The following is a 16,073-nucleotide window of genomic DNA, read 5'->3' as shown; positions in this document are numbered from 1 at the left end:
GACTACTCTTGTTTGTATGTGTTCCTTCGCTGGCATTTTCCACATTTCGTTTTTCTCCCTTAATAACAAATGTGTCCATTTTGATGCTCAATTTTACCGAACTAATGGCTGCTGATGACTATTTGAATTGAATTCTGCCAAACTGCGCGCTTGTAAGTGTTCGTTAAATGCGTAACGTTAATTACGTGAGTACAGGGCTGCTCATGTCTGAAAATAATATATGAAAAACAACATTATTTTACATAACAACATTATAGCTTACATTTGTTTAGTACATTTTTCAATTAATGTAAAAACTCAAATGAATTGTAAAACTGAAAGTTATTTTTTAAATTGTGTTCAGCATGGTGGGCCGCATTTGAATTTGTGACGGGCCGCGGGTTGAGAACCACTGATCTAGAGTGTCATGACAGAACGTTTGTGTTATATGAACCTGATTGTGCCCACATATGTACTGATGTTGTTATAGGGTGTTAATTTCATCTCATATGTGATCAACCTTCATCATTGTGTGCATAAATCTGCTCTTATCTTGTTCCAGAAAGAGCAGGTCAGCAGTCTGTGTCTCATGTAGGAGTGAGTTTCACACCTGAGCCTGTCCTCCATGATCACCTGCAGTCTGAGATACTGTACTCAACACTGGGTGACCATCATCCAGTCCCATGCAGCCCTGCCATTGTCCGATCATTTGAACAATAAACACTGAATGAGCACAATGTCAGATTTGTGTGATCTTCTTCACTACACTCATACAACAGTTAGTAATGAGGCCAGTTGCATGAACTGCTTAAACTTGTCTTAAAAAAATAATCACATTTTTTTCTTCAAGACTGGTCATAACTTTTTTAAGTCAGTTACAAAAAGGTTGATTGGCCGAATTTGAATCAAAAAAGTAACACGAGTACTTCTTGGCTAACTGCTATTGGTCAAACTAGTTAAGACACGGCTGCATCCGAAATCGCATACTTCCCTACTATATAGACGGTTTAATCGAACGCACGCGCGTTACCATGGTCACGCGGCTACTGTAAAATGTAACGTTAGCTGTATTGTATAGCATAGCCAGCCATACTTACCCTGCCATGCAGGTACAATGCCCACTCTGGACTTCGCCGGACTTCCTCGCAACGATCCAGGCGGAGTAGCTCTTTGAAAGCGTCTGACCCGCCTCGATTTCCCCGTAAACAACACAGGTATTTCCATTCGTGTAGGTTAGAATGCGTTGAACTTTTCCGGAATGAAAATAGTTATACGCATCCAAGCTGCGATATGCCTTGAACACCTCCCTTGTATATACACATTCCTTCTCAACTAGGTATTCAAAGATGTGTACCTGACTGACCTCCGGTAAATCAGACAGGTCTGTAGAAAAACATTCTTGCCTCAACATTTTGTTGAACGGGTCTGGTAGTGTAACTTTGTCGCATTTAAGTTTGGCCAAATAACGGTTCTTTTCTTCTACTGGTAACCCAAAATAATAATGACTAGACATAGTTTTAACTTGCTAGCTAATTTACTTGTTATTTATTTCGCTTATTATTAGAAATAATATACTCTAGAGGGACTTTGTTGTTATTGAATGTTTGCGGAAGTGTACCGAAAGTTAAGTTAGGGCCACAAAACCGCGAATGCGCAATAACGTTTGTTTATGTTGTTGCCGTTGAAACCGTCTATAGGCAAAAACAGTATGTGACAAAAGATGTATGTCTGAATTCACAGTACTCATAAAAGAGTAGGCAAAAAGTACCTGGATGACCTAATACTTCCAGAATATTCTGAAGTGTGTATACGATGGACACTTTACTATCCCATGAGGCCACAGGAGAGGACTTGTGAATGGCAGTGACACAACTAATGCTGGTAAATCCCATGGTAATGACAACATGGCGAATATAGTACCTACATCCAGATTGCATTCATATGACATTGAACATACTCTTGTTTTAGCAGTCACAAAGTAATTACTTATTAAATAAGTACCTACTCAAGTATGCCATTTCAGACGCAGCCACAGTCTTAACATAGTGGCTATGTTAATGCAACTGGCTCATGGTCAAAATTTGATTGGCTTAAATTTGATTTGATGCAAAAGTGCATTAGTAAAAGAGATTCGGTGAGTCCTTCTTGCAGGTTACATCAATATGACAAGCAACAAGCAACAGTTTTTATAAATCAGTCTTTGAATTATGCGTTCAGTTGATTTGTTCAGAATGATTCAGGAACGAAATGTGACTCTTTATGAGTAATTTATTGAAACATTCACTCAACTGATTAGTTCAAAAACAGAAATACCATTGCTTTTGTTGTGAGATGCTTGGTGGTTCTTTCTGCTGTGGCTTCCTTTCAAACTATTTTCATTGGTGGAGCCATAATGGACAAAGTAACTGGCAATATTGCTTCTAACATAGAAGTTACTATTATAAGTAACTTAATATTAACACTCACAAACATGGTGCTTGCCTAAATATATTAGTATGGCTCTGGTTATCTGTGGCTGTTTTCAGTCCAAACACACCAGTTGCCAAAATTTACAGTCAGTCTGCAGATTTTGGTTCGACAGCTTTGGTTTGGTTTGAGTCGACAGATTTTTGGGTTGACAGAAAATTGTGTAGTGTATAATAGGCACAGACTCAGATTTTTTAGCCTCAAACTATTTCATCCGGTCAAACTACATTTGTTATGCATCTCTTACATGTTTCTGTTTGAGTTTGTTGTGTTTGAAAGTTGTTTATTGTACAATGTCCAGTTTTACTCCGTAACCATATACAAAGTCGGAAAGTGTATGATGCCTAGTGTTTTAAAATCTGTTCAGATTACAAAGTTGTGTAGAGTTTTCCAACCTGGATAGCTTCAACACACAAAAATGAAGCCTAAAAATAGCATTCCACATTTTGTATAAATAAACATGAGGAAGTCTCTTTCAAAGAGCTTCCTCTGACAGCCTTAAGATGCAACTGAAACTGTGTGCAACTGCAGGCAGTAATTCGGTCTGAGCACATCATCCATGCACTGACTTTGTGGTCATGGCGTAAGTCATTCTTTTTATTTCTTATCGGCTTTTTCACATGTGACCTAAACGACAGCTTCCCTGCATCACACGTGCTCACAACCTCCCACACTGTGTGGTTAAAATAACTAGACCTCACCGGTTCTTCAGTGCACGAAGATGCTCTACAAAAGAGGTTAAAGGCAAATGAGGTATGGAGGACATTTGTTTTAACCATTTGAAGTCCCTTGCACTTTTAGATTGTCACGGCTGCAGGCCATGATGTTAATTCTCTATTGTAGCTTGGACAATGAGTAACGCCTCGCTTATATTGGTCCAATGAATGAAAGAATGAAAGAAAGGATCATCTGTGATTGGCTCTGGATGAACAGATAACATTGTACATTGTTTGTCACGTAGTAACTGCATGAGAACACATAGTGCTCTTGATTGTCATGGCTTAAGCTTTAAGTTGTTTTTCTTTCAGTCTACAAAATAGGTGCTATCTCTGTACTACATCAGTCATATTGCTTGAGCTTGTATTTGACTTGACCAAAATTACGCCGTTACCTCAAACCAACATCACTTCTTCATTTGCACCATCATGAGTTAGAACAGCAGGTCTCTGCAAAACACAAAAGAGGATGCAGTTTCTGAAATATGAAATGGTGAGAATTTTTCATATTACATAAGATCAATAATACTAGTCTATATATCTGCAAATATATTATTTGTTGAATTTGGTAAATAGCTTGAATCAGCTTTTGTTTTCTGACATAATCATATACAATACCTGTTTTGGGCGGTTTTATGATGCAAATACAGTAATGCATGTGAAATTTATTCTCGCATTGTATCACACCACAGAAAGCTTATATGTTGATACGCTTGATTCTGATTGGTCAGTCTATTGTTAAATATATTTAGTATATTTAAAATAACCGCTGAAGTGTATAACTGAGAGTTCGGCTTGGCAAGCAGTTTCATACTTGTGCTAGTTTCATGTTTTTCATATCTGATTTCTTTTGTTTAAAAAAGTAATTTCAGTTCAAATCAACATTTCATGTACTTTTAAAAAAGCACCCATGCAGTAGTGAAACTTTCTTTTATTTCCTGACTCAAGGTCCATTAACAAGAAACACACAATGCAAACCAAAACAATTAAAACAATTACACATTAAAAAAAAAAAACAGTTATACCAATACTTCCTCATAGAGGACTGGTATCGCATTTCAGTAAGCCTAGGATTTGACAACAACATTATAATATTATTATGTGAATCATCCAAAAGTTAGATAATATACAGCTGGTAAAACAAACCATAACAATGTATCCATAATACAAAATGTATCACTATCTTCTCCACTGATTTATCTTGCTGTTCTCTTCTCAATAGATATTATCAAAGTGTAACGCTTTGACCACATGTGCGTGGATGCTGCTCTCTTTGTTTCCTGGTAATGATTATGCAATTCTGTTCAAATTTGAAGCACAGATTATAATCATTTGTTGGAAAATCACTGAATTAAATCTTCATACTATAATGCAACAATGACAATAAAGTGACTTCAAATGCAACTGAATATTTATCGGCTGTCCTATCTTTTTCAGTGTTTATAGCTGGACATGCATTATTTAACGGCACCTCAGTTCAGACTGTTCATCGAGGAATGTCAGTCAATATCAGCTGTAACTACAAACCAGCAACTGACAGTGATGACATAGTGGAACTGAAAACTAATGGTACATTGTGCTGCTCAGCAATGAACAGTAACAAATTATGGATATATCGGCCATGTAGAAATCACTTTAGATTTATTTGGATTCCAGAAACTGTGCAAATGGCATTTGAGATATCAAATCTGCAGATAAATGATACTGGCACTTACAAATGTGTTGTGACGAGAGCTATACCACCTCCTTCTGTGCTTTTGAGAGAAGAAAGAACATTTGTTCAAGTGATTGGTAAGTTTATTATGAAACAGAAATCACAATGACAAGTGATTTGAGTGCATATATGGTATAACAGTGTGTCATGTACAGTATTTGCTCTTGATAAATAAGCATTTTATTATAACTGTCTTGTATTTCATATAGCACGCCCCGTTGTGTCTGTGTCACATGTAAGAGCATTGGGTGGATTTCCCACGATCCTGTGCAGCTCTGAGGGGTTTTACCCTTCTGCTCTAGAGCAGCTGTGGATGAGAAATGGAGAATTTCAGAACGCTTCTCTCACACACAGCACTACCAAAACCAACCCAGATGGATCATTCACCCTCCATTCATACCTGAATATATCTGACTGTGTAACCTACTCGTGTTGGGTAAACCACTCATCCCTGAGCCAACCAATAATACTCCACATGTCTCCTGATTGTTACGGGAACAGAGGTATTACGTATTTTTATTTAAAGTACATAATAGCATTAAATACCATCGTGTGTCTCATGGGATAGTTCTGTTAAACAATCAGTTTTGTTATGCAATTCTGCTCAATAACCTTTTTCTATAGATAATGTATGGATAGCTCTGGTGACCTCTGTGCTGCTGATTCTCACCATACTGATTATCACGGCTGTGTGTGAGCATTCCAGTGAGTTTAACATTTGATCTCCAACACACTTGTGTCTTCTTTTTCTTATCAATTTAAATCTCAGTAACCAATGGCAGAATAATGTTGTTAGTGAAATCTAAAACAAATGCTATAATAATCAAAAACATTCTGATCAAGTCATTATTCTCATGTTCATCCAAGAAGAGCACATCACAGGTCTCATGTAAGAGTGAATGTCACACCTGAGCCTGATCTCCAATCTCACCTGCAGTATGACATATATTCATTGTTGGGTGACCATCGTCCAGTTCCATGCAGCCCTGTCAGAGTTCGCTCATCTCCACAGTGAACACCAAATGTTTTACACTGATAGATTTTACATTGATAGATATCCAGATCCATTTCTATCTTATTCAATAACCTGATACCAAATTTGTGCATGTAATATATAATTTCTGTATGATTATTTAACCTTCCATTAACATCTTGTTGACTGTATATACAGTATGTTGACAGAGTATATGACACAAAATATAAGACCTGTGTTCATTGCCAGCTTCAGCACGTAAAAACCAATTAAATGGCTTGCAGGTTGTAGTTTTCTTTCCTGTGTTGGCTTATTACCTATTTAAAAAATGTAGTCTTTGAAAGTTTTCTCATGACCTACATCAAGCATGTAGACACAGTGTGGTTAAAATAACCTGACAATTTCATCGCTTTCTCAGTTCTGCTGTAGGCTACAGTCAGAGCATGAAGATGTTGTTCTAAAAAAAGGAGTCTTTTTGGAGACAAATACAAGCAAATAAGGTCTATGGGACATTTGGTTTCACCATTTGAATTCCTATGCACTTTTTTAGACATTGTCACACAGCTGCAAGTCATAATGTTTCTTTTTCAGCTTGGAATAAAACTGAACCCTGCTTGCTTTCAGAGCAATGCAACACTGTTATACTAGACTTGTCTAATCAATGAAGGCCTAAAAGAAGAGAGCTGACTGGCTCCTCACTGGATGAATACTGATCAACAAAACAAAACTGTTATTAAGTATTTTAGTAAGTACCCTAAGAGTGATAGATTAAAAACAAACAAACAAAAAACTTTAATTAGTTCCTCTTTAACCTACAAACCCAGTACTATTTCAGTCTGCCTTAGTTGGATTGGTTGAGCTTGTTGATTTGACCAAAATTAGCTACACCACCACAGCAGACCAACGTCACTTTTTCATTGCACCATCATGAGAAAATCCAGTCTCTGCAATAGGCAAATAAAACAGGATGCAATTTCTAAAACCTGATAAGGTGAGAATATGGGAATTTCATTATACATAAACTATTAACAGGCTATGTATATATGGAAAAATAGTATAATAATGCAGATGTTATGTTATAATGTTTTGTGTTGCTGGAGAATTTGGTAGATAACTTTGGGAGCCATAGTCAGTCATCTGCGTGCCCCATAGCGACCCCTAGAGGACGCAGTTCGAAATTCCCATGAAAGGGAACTGTCTTGCAAGATATTATCAAAGTTTGTTGAAAAACTGCTGATTTCACGGCTCTCTGGTATGATTGATTCTGAATCGTCGATCGTATATTCTATGGTCAAATGTTTTGAAAATAGACGCTTTTCACAAACCGTGATAACGCGTATCCTATACGAAAAAATGTATATCGTACGTTTTAAATAATGTACATTTACGACACTAGCTACACTTTCTGTTAGCCTATATTACACTGAAGTTAAATTACAAAAACGTAAACGCTGCTACGATGAGGTTTCTACCCAGCCAACACACCTATGTGGGGCCCATAGGGGTGCTGAATGAAATCACGCGGGATCTGTCCCATGCAGATCGAGGAAGGGGCTGCGTCTCGCGGTAGTTTGATGTCATACGCCGATCGTTCTGTGAAGTGCCGAAGCATCTCGAACAAGAGAGAGGGAGAGTTGGTGGGGGGATGGGATCTCGCGAGAAAGTTGTCAGCACAATTAAAGTGGCTGCATTTTTTTTTTGCTAAATGTCAGTGGAAAATTGTGTACGAATGCAGGAGTGTCGGAATTTTTAGATGTTGATTAAGTAACCCAAGTGTCAAAACAACAACAAAAATAATTTTAAAGACACATGTGCACTATATATATCCACGTAATCACCCTATATGGGATTAATTATGTTTGCACTTGTATATTTGATAAAACAAATAGGGTCCCATGTGTAGCCCATTTTGAGCCCATGCACAAATTTCCCATTAATTACCCAACTAGGAACCACATGGGGAGCCCACCTGGGTTCACCCATGTGGGTCCTAGCTGGGTCACCCAAGTGGGCCCCAGATAAGATGCCCATTTTATGCCCATGCCCACTCTGTACCCCTGTAGCCCATGTGAAACCCATTTGGGCCCCACATTAACGTGTTTGCTGGGTAATATCTAGCGCCGCTGAACTGATCTTTTTCTCTTCTGGCTGTTTTTGTTCGTATAAAATTGTCAGTCGTATAAAAACGGAATAGTGGACCATGTCATGTAATTCAAATGTATCGCAATATTTCTCTTTTTGTTTTCTCCCGATGTCATCAAAGTGTAACTCTGTGACCACATGTGTGTGGATGCTTCATTCTTTCTTTTTTGGTAATGATTCTATTTAATCTGTAAAATTAATTTCAAATATTGAACCCCAGGTTACAATTGAATTTTATTTAATTAAAAATTTTATTTATTACAGAATTGTTTATTTCGTAAATAATATTTAAAATTAAATAGTGAACTGGTTGGTAACAACTGAATACTAATTTTAACACATGGTATAATGCAACAATTCAGTTAAATAAAGTTTATTATTATTATTATTATTATTATTATTATTATTATTAAGAATTGTTTATTTCGTAAATAATATTTAAAATTAAATAGTGAACTGGTTGGTAACAACTGAATACTAATTTTAACACATGGTATAATGCAACAATTCAGTTAAATAAAGTTTATTATTATTATTATTATTATTATTATTATTATTATTATTATTATTATTATTATTATTATTATTATTATTATTATTATTATTATTATTATTATTATTATTATTATTATTATTATTATTATTATTATTATTATTATTATTATTATTATTATTATTATTATTATTATTATTATTATTATTATTATTATTATTATTATTATTATTATTATTATTATTCCTGTCCTGTCTTTTTTCAGTGTTTATAGCTGGACATGCATTATTTAACGGCACCTCAGTTCAGACTGTTCATCGAGGAATGTCAGTCAATATCAGCTGTAACTACAAACCAGCAACTGACAGTGATGACATAGTGGAACTGAAAACTAATGGTACATTGTGCTGCTCAGCAATTAAAAGTAACAAATTATGGATATATCGGCCATGTAGAAATCACTTTAGATTTGTTTGGATTCCAGAAACTGTGCAAATGGCATTTGAGATATCAAATCTGCAGATAAATGATGCTGGCACTTACAAATGTGTTGTGACAAGAGCTATACCACCTCCTTCTGTGCTTTTGAGAGAAGAAAGAACATTTGTTCAAGTGATTGGTAAGATTTTTACGAAAAACAGGAATCACAAAATGACATTTGAGTGTATCATGCATAGTATATGCTCTTGATAAATAAGCATTTTATCGTAACTCTTATATTTCTTATAGCACAACCCATTGTGTCTGTGTCACATGTAAGAGCATTGGGTGGATTTCCCACGGTCCTGTGCAGCTCTGAGGGGTTTTACCCTTCTGCTCTAGAGCAGTTGTGGATGAGAAATTGAGAATTTCAGAACGCCTCTCTCACACACAGCATTAACAAAACCAACCCAGATGGATCATTCACCCTCCATTCATACCTGAATATATCTGACTGTGTAAACTACTCGTGTTGGGTAAACCACTCATCCCTGAGCCAACCAATAATACTCCACATGAGTCCTACTGACTGTTCTGAGAACAGAGACGGGTTTAATGGCATTACACATAATATAAATACAATACAGAATGACCCTTCATTCTTCAAGGTTTTAGCAACTTCTCTGTGAAATTTAGAATGCCTAAAAACCTTCACTTTCTTCAGTCCATCTTCCAAGAAATGTAGCTAATGCGTTTACGCCACCTACTGATCTGTGGAGTGGACACAGCCATTTAAATAATAATCTACACATTTGTATTAAAAAAAAAAAATATATATTTAAATATATTTGTTATTCATCAACAAACTTTCCTCTTGACACGTGTAATCATGAATCATACTATGTTTTGCTAATTCAGAACATACTGTCAGGTGTTTTCAGTTTTAGTGTGTCCCATGCAATCCAGGTTGTGATATTATTTCATCGTTGTGATAGTGTATGAAGTGCTACCCACGTTTTTAACACATTTGGGAGTAGCTACATCCTGATAGGTATTTCCTGTTGACAAGATGTGCCAGCTCAGTTCAGCACATTTAGGCTATAATGACTGTAGTGTATGCCCTGATAAAAATTTCCTGCTGACAAGATTGAAATTAAAGGTAGAATTAGTCATTCGGACTGGATAGGTAACATTTCCACAACACAGACACCCTATCATAAGTCCACCAGCTTATCAGTTGTGATCCTGGACCACAAAACCAGTCATAAGTAGCACAGGTATATTTGTAGCAATAGCCAGCTACATTGTATGGGTCAAAATGATCGATTTTTCTTTTAAGACAAAAATCATTAGGATATTAAGTAAAGATCATGTTCCATTAAGATATTTTGTACATTTCTTACCGTAAAAATGTCAAAACTTAATGTTTTATTAGTAATATGCATTGCTAAGAACTACAATTGAAAAACTTTAAAGGCGATTTTCTAAATATTTTGAATTTTTATTTTTTTGCACCCTGAGATTGCAGATTTTCAAAATAGTTGTATCTTGGCCAAATATTGTCTTATCCTAACAAACCATGCATCAATGGAAATTGACTGGTTTTCATCAAGCAGGCTTCTGGGTAATAGCTTTGCCTGCAAAACACCACTTTTCAAGCTAGAGGGCGCCATTGTCCAATTTATAAAAATGCCACAGTCCATTGCACCACAGCCTTTCCTTTATCATTATTTTTCCAAAGAAAAAAAAAATTCTCCCTAAATGACCACGGCCACGGCCCATTACCCTTATACTTCACGTTTACTGAATTCGGAGCGGTATGCTTATTTTGATTAATTTTTGCTTTATTTTGGTAAAATTTACGGAGTAAAACACTTCCGTCATTTATTTATTTATATGCGTGCTCTTCTACACATAGACGTAATAAATTCTTTTTATTTTACTTTTTTTAATTTCCTTTCTATGCATTTGTTATGTATATGCTTCTACCAACTACAATGAATCTTTCGCTTCACGAATCAAAAGAATCGACTCTTGAATCATTTCCTTTGAGCATGCGCACAAGACAAAGTCACGTCACCCTTATTCGCGTGGAGCAGATCTGGAAGTGTGTTGTGCGCGGCAGCAGGAGTTGTCCACATGTGGATGAAAGGAAAACATGTCTGTTTGTAGTGAGCTCGCGTATAACTGATATGTTTATTAGCTCCAAATATTAAAGTAAGAATTATTTGAAACTAATGGTTGTAAAGGAAACTGTCAGAAAAGCCAACAGAAACCACCTTAACTTCGGCTAGGCTACAGTTAGCTAATTTCGTTTTGTGAGAATTATTTCTGTTTTTGTTTTTTTTAAAGCGAAATACCTGGAAATGTAAGTATTGAGTATAGTTTTAATATGTGACATTTAAACAAGGCCGTCGTTAGCTCGTGTTACTTATTTAAGTTTAGTTGGGCAACTGAATTTTTCCTGTGTGACTAACGTTAACGTTAACTGACCAAATAAGCTTTTGCGCAAATAAAGAGCAATCATCAATACGTTTAAAAAAATCTGACTGAACCAATTTTTTTTTTCTGTCGTCTTTTATCCGCAAGTGCTCTAACGTAGATAATATTTTGGTAGGTTAAACTACAACGCAGAATTTCAAAATTTTTAGATAATGATTAAACATAATGTAACGTTATTTTAGAAAATTAAAAACCGTTAAGGTCCATAGACTACTAACGTTACTGGTCGTTTCTGTGGTCTTGTGTTTCAAACGGTCGTGATGTATTTAGCGCGCCATCCTGCTGTTCTGTCCCGCCGTCTGACCGCCCAGCTTTGTGTTGATCACTTGATGTAGTGCACACTAGATGAAGTATCTATAGAGAGAAGATCTTTGGAGCTTATGTTTCTGTTTTCGAATTTGATGGGTTGATGGTTTAGAATGAAACCTGTTCTGAACTTTAAAAAAGAAGTATGAAGCAGAATCTTATATATTTAATGTTATTTTTTTTAGTAGTAGCAGTAGAAATAAAATATATTTATGTGTTGATTATTCTTTTTTATTATTTAATGCCTTATTTAAGAAATTAATAAACAACTTGCATTTATGCTAAAATGTTTGGGGTCGGTACAATTTTTTACGGTTTTAAATTAGACTTCTGCTCATCAAGGCTGCATTTATTTGACCAAAAGTACAGTGGAAATAGTAATATTACAATTTAAAATAACTGTATTCTATTATAATCAATTAAAAATTTACCCCTGTGAAGGCAAATCTGAACTTTCAGCAGTCTTCAGTGTCACATGATCCTTCACAAATCGTTCTAATATGCTGATTTAATGTTCAAACATTTCTTGGTATTATCAGTGTTATTTTGCTTAATGTTTTTGGAAGGTGTGGACACATTTTCAGGATTCTTTGAACAACATTTATTTGAAATAGAAATCTTTTGCAACATAATTGTCTTTATTTGTATTTATTTTATTTTGATCAATGTAATGCATCCTTTAAAAAACATTTGTGCAACTAATTTATATAATTATTTAATTTACACAATTTTATTGTTTATGACCAGATTTTTTAAATTGAAAATCATGTTTTGTTTACGAATTTATATTCATAGGAAGGAATTAATATCACAGGGTGTCATTGTGGTATTTGTACTCATGAAAGTCTCTGTATTCACAGAAGTTGGACCTGAATTTCAGCTGAACAGCTAACGATGAAGAAAGAAATAGCAGCGGTGGTATTTTTCCTGAAGCGGTTGATAAAGAAGAACGAGAAGTTGGATGCGGAAAAGGTGGACCTGTTTGTGGTGCGTTTAACGGTAGCATTGCAGGAGAAGTACAAGGGTCACTGGTATCCAGACAACCCCAGCAAGGGCCAAGCATTCAGGTACAGCACTTATGATAAGCAGTACTGTTCATTGACATCCTAATGACAAAGATCTCATGTTCCTTAGATTCACAGATAGTCAGAACAGATGTGTCATGTTAAAATGAGCTATAAATGTATCCTGTGCAGGTGCATCAGAGTGAACCGCTTTCATAAAGAGGATGCTGAATTGCTCCGAGCTTGTGCTGAGAGTGGAGTGCAGTACAAGGACCTCGGTCTGCCTAAGGAGCTCACGCTGTGGGTCGACCCTGGAGAGGTGTGCTGTAGGTGAGTTGATGAAATAAAGCAGATTTATTTAGAAGTGCTCTGCTGGTTTGTTTTTTGACATCTTTCCTTCTGAATTGGCTACAGGTATGGCGAGAGGAATCATGGTTTCACTGTAGCCACCTTCTCAAGTGATGATGATGATGATGATAAAGAGGATGTGACAAAGAAAGTGACGAGCGCTGTGGAGAGGGTCACGTCAGATTACCACTCCGGATCCTCCTCGGACGAGGACACCAGCTGTAGAGAGGCCCAGTACACCCCACCTCTCCACAACCACACTCCATATCAGGTACAAAATGTCTTAAATATGTTTGTATTGCCTAAATTGCCACAGTTACACTACTGTTCAAAAGTTGCTACTATTTTTGTTTTTGAAAGTCTCTTCTACTCACCAAGTGACATTAATTTGATCAAAAATACAGTAAAAAACAGTAACATTGTAAAATATTATAATTTAAAATAACAGTCCCTGCTTATTAAAAATTCATTTCTTAAAAGAATTCTTACTGACCTCATACTTTGAACAATAGTGTAGGTATGTTGACTAAAACACAATATTAACAATATTTATAAGGACTCCTTATAATGTTAATAGGCAACCGTTTTATTCAGAAGTGTCTGATTAGATGTTTTTAAAGAGGCTTCAGCTGGGAAAATTTAGATTTGATTTATTTCTATCAAATATTTAACAGAAAAATCTTCTGTCTGTTTTTAAAGTTGTAAGAAATTTATAATTAATGGCCCCTACCACACAGTAATTCTGGGAAATTACCGTTACATTACCAGCATGACAGCATGTAAATATACAAATGTGCTGTTCACACAAGCAACAGCGTTCCTTCTTTTTTCCGTAAGATACCATTCACACATCAGTACCCACACTCATTCACAATCTCTGATGTCAGTCACCGGAAATTACCTGTAAAAGATGCACTGTCTTCACCCACCTGAATAAGGAAATGTGCTTTAGTTTCACTATCTGTCCAATCTGATAACATTTTTTGAAACTTCTAAGTAACAGGCATAAGGATGATTATACAGAATGTGTTTTTGCACTAGACACATTATAGATACTAACAGTACCACAGTTACTTTATTGCACAGCTGCGGTGCTGGTGAATGGGGGGAAAAAATGCAGGTCTTGAGTGCGAGACATGGAGCAATGGTTGGACGTTTGTCTAGCGCATGTTTAGATGGGAAAAATAATTAAAAGCAGCAGTGCTGCTGAATTACTGATTTACTGGTATTGTTGAAGAGGTCCTGTTTGCACATGGTCTCTTAACGGTAATTTACCAAAAAAACAAGACTGTAAAAAGGCGCTTTTTTTTCTTGAAGAAAAGGTGCAACACTTGCTAAAACTTTATTGTTCAAAAACAAGTAACATTTTAGGCCATCCTCAAAGCCTTTATCAGACATGTTAGTTACAAACCTTACTTGTTCTTGAACAAAGTTTAAGTGAGTGTTGCACCTTTGCTTTGATTTTTGGTTGCATCTCCTCTTCAGCTGGTTGAGCACACTTTCTTTAACTTTTATGTGAATATAAGTTTTTATGCAATGAGTATAATGGATATGGCATGAAAAATAATATTTTGAGTGTACATTTATTGAAAGTGGAGCTATGAATTGTAGACTATTTTTAAAGGGTATTTTAGCTAAGTTACTTTTATCAGTAAAATATATTGCCTTTTTAAGCATTGTTTCTAACTATTTCTGCTGTCATCTTTTTTATTAATACAGCTTGTATATGCCAGTGCCCCAGTATGGCATTCTGTACCAAGGAAGAAGTTCGGCCCGGGGAAAGGGCATTACCTTCAGCGGCCACACTACATGATCCGCCCCCCTTGCAGACCCAGCCATTCCTTTAAACCACACAGCTGGGTCCAGCAGGGGTACCGCAGCAAGCACGGCTACTGGGGCAGCACTTCAAACCTAGTACACCAGCTTCAGTGACCACTGTTACTACAGCATGAAAGTTTGTTGATGTCAATGTGAGGGGTTTTCCATTGGAAAGTGTTTTTTGAAATTACCACTAAGATGACTGACCAAATTAAAAAAAAAATGTATTTTTGTAGTTCTGTCACTGTTTTTTGAATTTGTGATTGATCAATTAAAAAAAAAAAAGATAACAGTAACTGTTTGCACTTTAGAGTATTTGTAATAGAACATGTATAAGGTAAACTTCGTACATATTGGATTAGTAATATTTAAAGTATTTAAATGTTTATGGTAATGGAAATGTGCTGTATTTATGTTACATGGGATCATTTGATAACACTTTACATCATGTTTTTGTCATAGTTTCAGTGACCAAATGTTTTATTTATTCACAGTAAAGTATTATGTATTGCATAGACCACTTAAATTATGGATAACATTAAAAAACATTTTCAAGAATATGAAATTTTTTATTATTTGAGGGTACTGCTGTATTTGTAGTTTTGTTAGAAAAACACTAGGTGGCAGTACGACATAATATTTCACTCCTTTTCTTTATAACTGCGCACTTTAAATTAGGGCACAGCCAACAAGCTCTTAGTGTGCCATACTTTGACTTGTTTTCTCAATAGTATAGAACTGCAGTGTTCTTTTTATAGTACAGTTTTATTTAGCTCATTCTCAAGCAGTTACTTTGTGGTATATGGAAGTTTTACATGGACACAGAAGTAGTACAGATGTGTTTCTTTACGAGTCGGTTCAACAAGTTCACTATGCTTGCCACACCTCCCTCTCAGCAGAGCAAACTGTTCACAAACTCTGACCAAGTTTAAGAGGACATGACTACAATTCATGGCTATCAACCCCACTATTACAGACTCGAGAGGAATTGCCTAACAAATTCACTTCGCTTTTATACACACCCTTGTCTGTTATACATTACTATAGTGTGCATCCAATATGCGCCATGTGCTTGGATAACAGGTTGCTGTTAGTGCACTGTTCAACAGTATTTGTGTTTCATTACAATTATATTACATATTGCACACCACTTTCAAGTTTTTTTTCTAGCGCACAAACCCACTTTCAGGAA

At 35.8% G+C, this 16,073-nt stretch overlaps 3 protein-coding genes and 1 long non-coding RNA gene across 7 annotated transcripts in view; 3 read left to right on the top strand and 1 right to left on the bottom strand.

The window, feature by feature from the left end:
• The window catches only part of LOC107693901 (uncharacterized), a 10,250-nt gene extending 9,542 nt beyond the window's left edge, over positions 1–708 (top strand). The window contains exon 6 of the mRNA XM_016493435.1: positions 542–708. Within this exon, the coding sequence (XP_016348921.1) occupies positions 542–699 (158 nt within the window). The 3' untranslated portion in view covers positions 700–708. The remainder of the gene's footprint in view (positions 1–541) is intronic.
• Positions 1–1,274, bottom strand: part of LOC107693902 (uncharacterized) — a 12,530-nt gene extending 11,256 nt beyond the window's left edge. The window contains exons 1-2 of the long non-coding RNA XR_001634804.1: positions 1,077–1,274; positions 918–919 (exon numbers count right to left, since the gene is read on the bottom strand). This is a non-coding gene — a long non-coding RNA (uncharacterized LOC107693902). The remainder of the gene's footprint in view (positions 1–917; positions 920–1,076) is intronic.
• A 3,114-nt stretch (positions 1,275–4,388) lies between these two features.
• LOC107693900 (HLA class I histocompatibility antigen, Cw-17 alpha chain-like) lies at positions 4,389–6,120 on the top strand. 2 transcript variants are annotated; one of them, XM_016493434.1, is made up of 5 exons: positions 4,389–4,444; positions 4,599–4,730; positions 5,085–5,378; positions 5,500–5,580; positions 5,742–6,120. In XM_016493434.1, the coding sequence occupies exons 1-5, from the start codon at positions 4,423–4,425 to the stop codon at positions 5,888–5,890; spliced, it is 678 nt and encodes a 225-aa protein (XP_016348920.1). In that variant the 5' UTR covers positions 4,389–4,422; the 3' UTR covers positions 5,891–6,120. The 2 variants fall into 2 exon arrangements, with proteins under 2 accessions (XP_016348920.1, XP_016348919.1); XM_016493433.1 differs by having other exon boundaries at positions 4,599–4,952.
• Positions 6,121–10,972: 4,852 nt separating this feature from the next.
• LOC107693957 (protein BTG3-like) lies at positions 10,973–15,420 on the top strand. 3 transcript variants are annotated; one of them, XM_016493536.1, is made up of 5 exons: positions 10,973–11,062; positions 12,570–12,778; positions 12,908–13,045; positions 13,130–13,334; positions 14,783–15,420. In XM_016493536.1, exons 2-5 carry the CDS (start codon positions 12,606–12,608, stop codon positions 14,993–14,995), a joined length of 729 nt encoding a protein of 242 aa, XP_016349022.1. In that variant the 5' UTR covers positions 10,973–11,062; positions 12,570–12,605; the 3' UTR covers positions 14,996–15,420. The 3 variants fall into 3 exon arrangements, with proteins under 3 accessions (XP_016349022.1, XP_016349023.1, XP_016349021.1); XM_016493537.1 differs by having other exon boundaries at positions 10,975–11,120; positions 12,572–12,778; XM_016493535.1 differs by having other exon boundaries at positions 10,975–11,271; positions 12,572–12,778.
• Positions 15,421–16,073: the final 653 nt, after the last annotated feature.

The sequence above is a fragment of the Sinocyclocheilus anshuiensis genome, unplaced genomic scaffold, assembly GCF_001515605.1.
Source record: "Sinocyclocheilus anshuiensis isolate Anshui unplaced genomic scaffold, SAMN03320099.WGS_v1.1 scaffold694, whole genome shotgun sequence".
Taxonomy (NCBI): domain Eukaryota; kingdom Metazoa; phylum Chordata; class Actinopteri; order Cypriniformes; family Cyprinidae; genus Sinocyclocheilus; species Sinocyclocheilus anshuiensis.
This window is presented reverse-complemented; position numbering and strand designations above follow the sequence as displayed.

Excerpts from the sequence above, each read along its gene's own strand:
- LOC107693900 (XM_016493433.1), top strand. The coding sequence starts at position 4,423 with ATGCTGCTCTCTTTGTTTCCTG. Across the intron at positions 4,445-4,598 it reads GCTGCTCTCTTTGTTTCCTG|TGTTTATAGCTGGACATGCA; the intron begins GTAATGATTATG and ends TATCTTTTTCAG. Across the intron at positions 4,953-5,084 it reads AACATTTGTTCAAGTGATTG|CACGCCCCGTTGTGTCTGTG; the intron begins GTAAGTTTATTA and ends TATTTCATATAG.
- LOC107693957 (XM_016493536.1), top strand. The coding sequence starts at position 12,606 with ATGAAGAAAGAAATAGCAGCGGTGGTATTTTTCCTGAAGCGGTTGATA. Across the intron at positions 12,779-12,907 it reads AGCAAGGGCCAAGCATTCAG|GTGCATCAGAGTGAACCGCT; the intron begins GTACAGCACTTA and ends TATCCTGTGCAG. Across the intron at positions 13,046-13,129 it reads CCTGGAGAGGTGTGCTGTAG|GTATGGCGAGAGGAATCATG; the intron begins GTGAGTTGATGA and ends AATTGGCTACAG.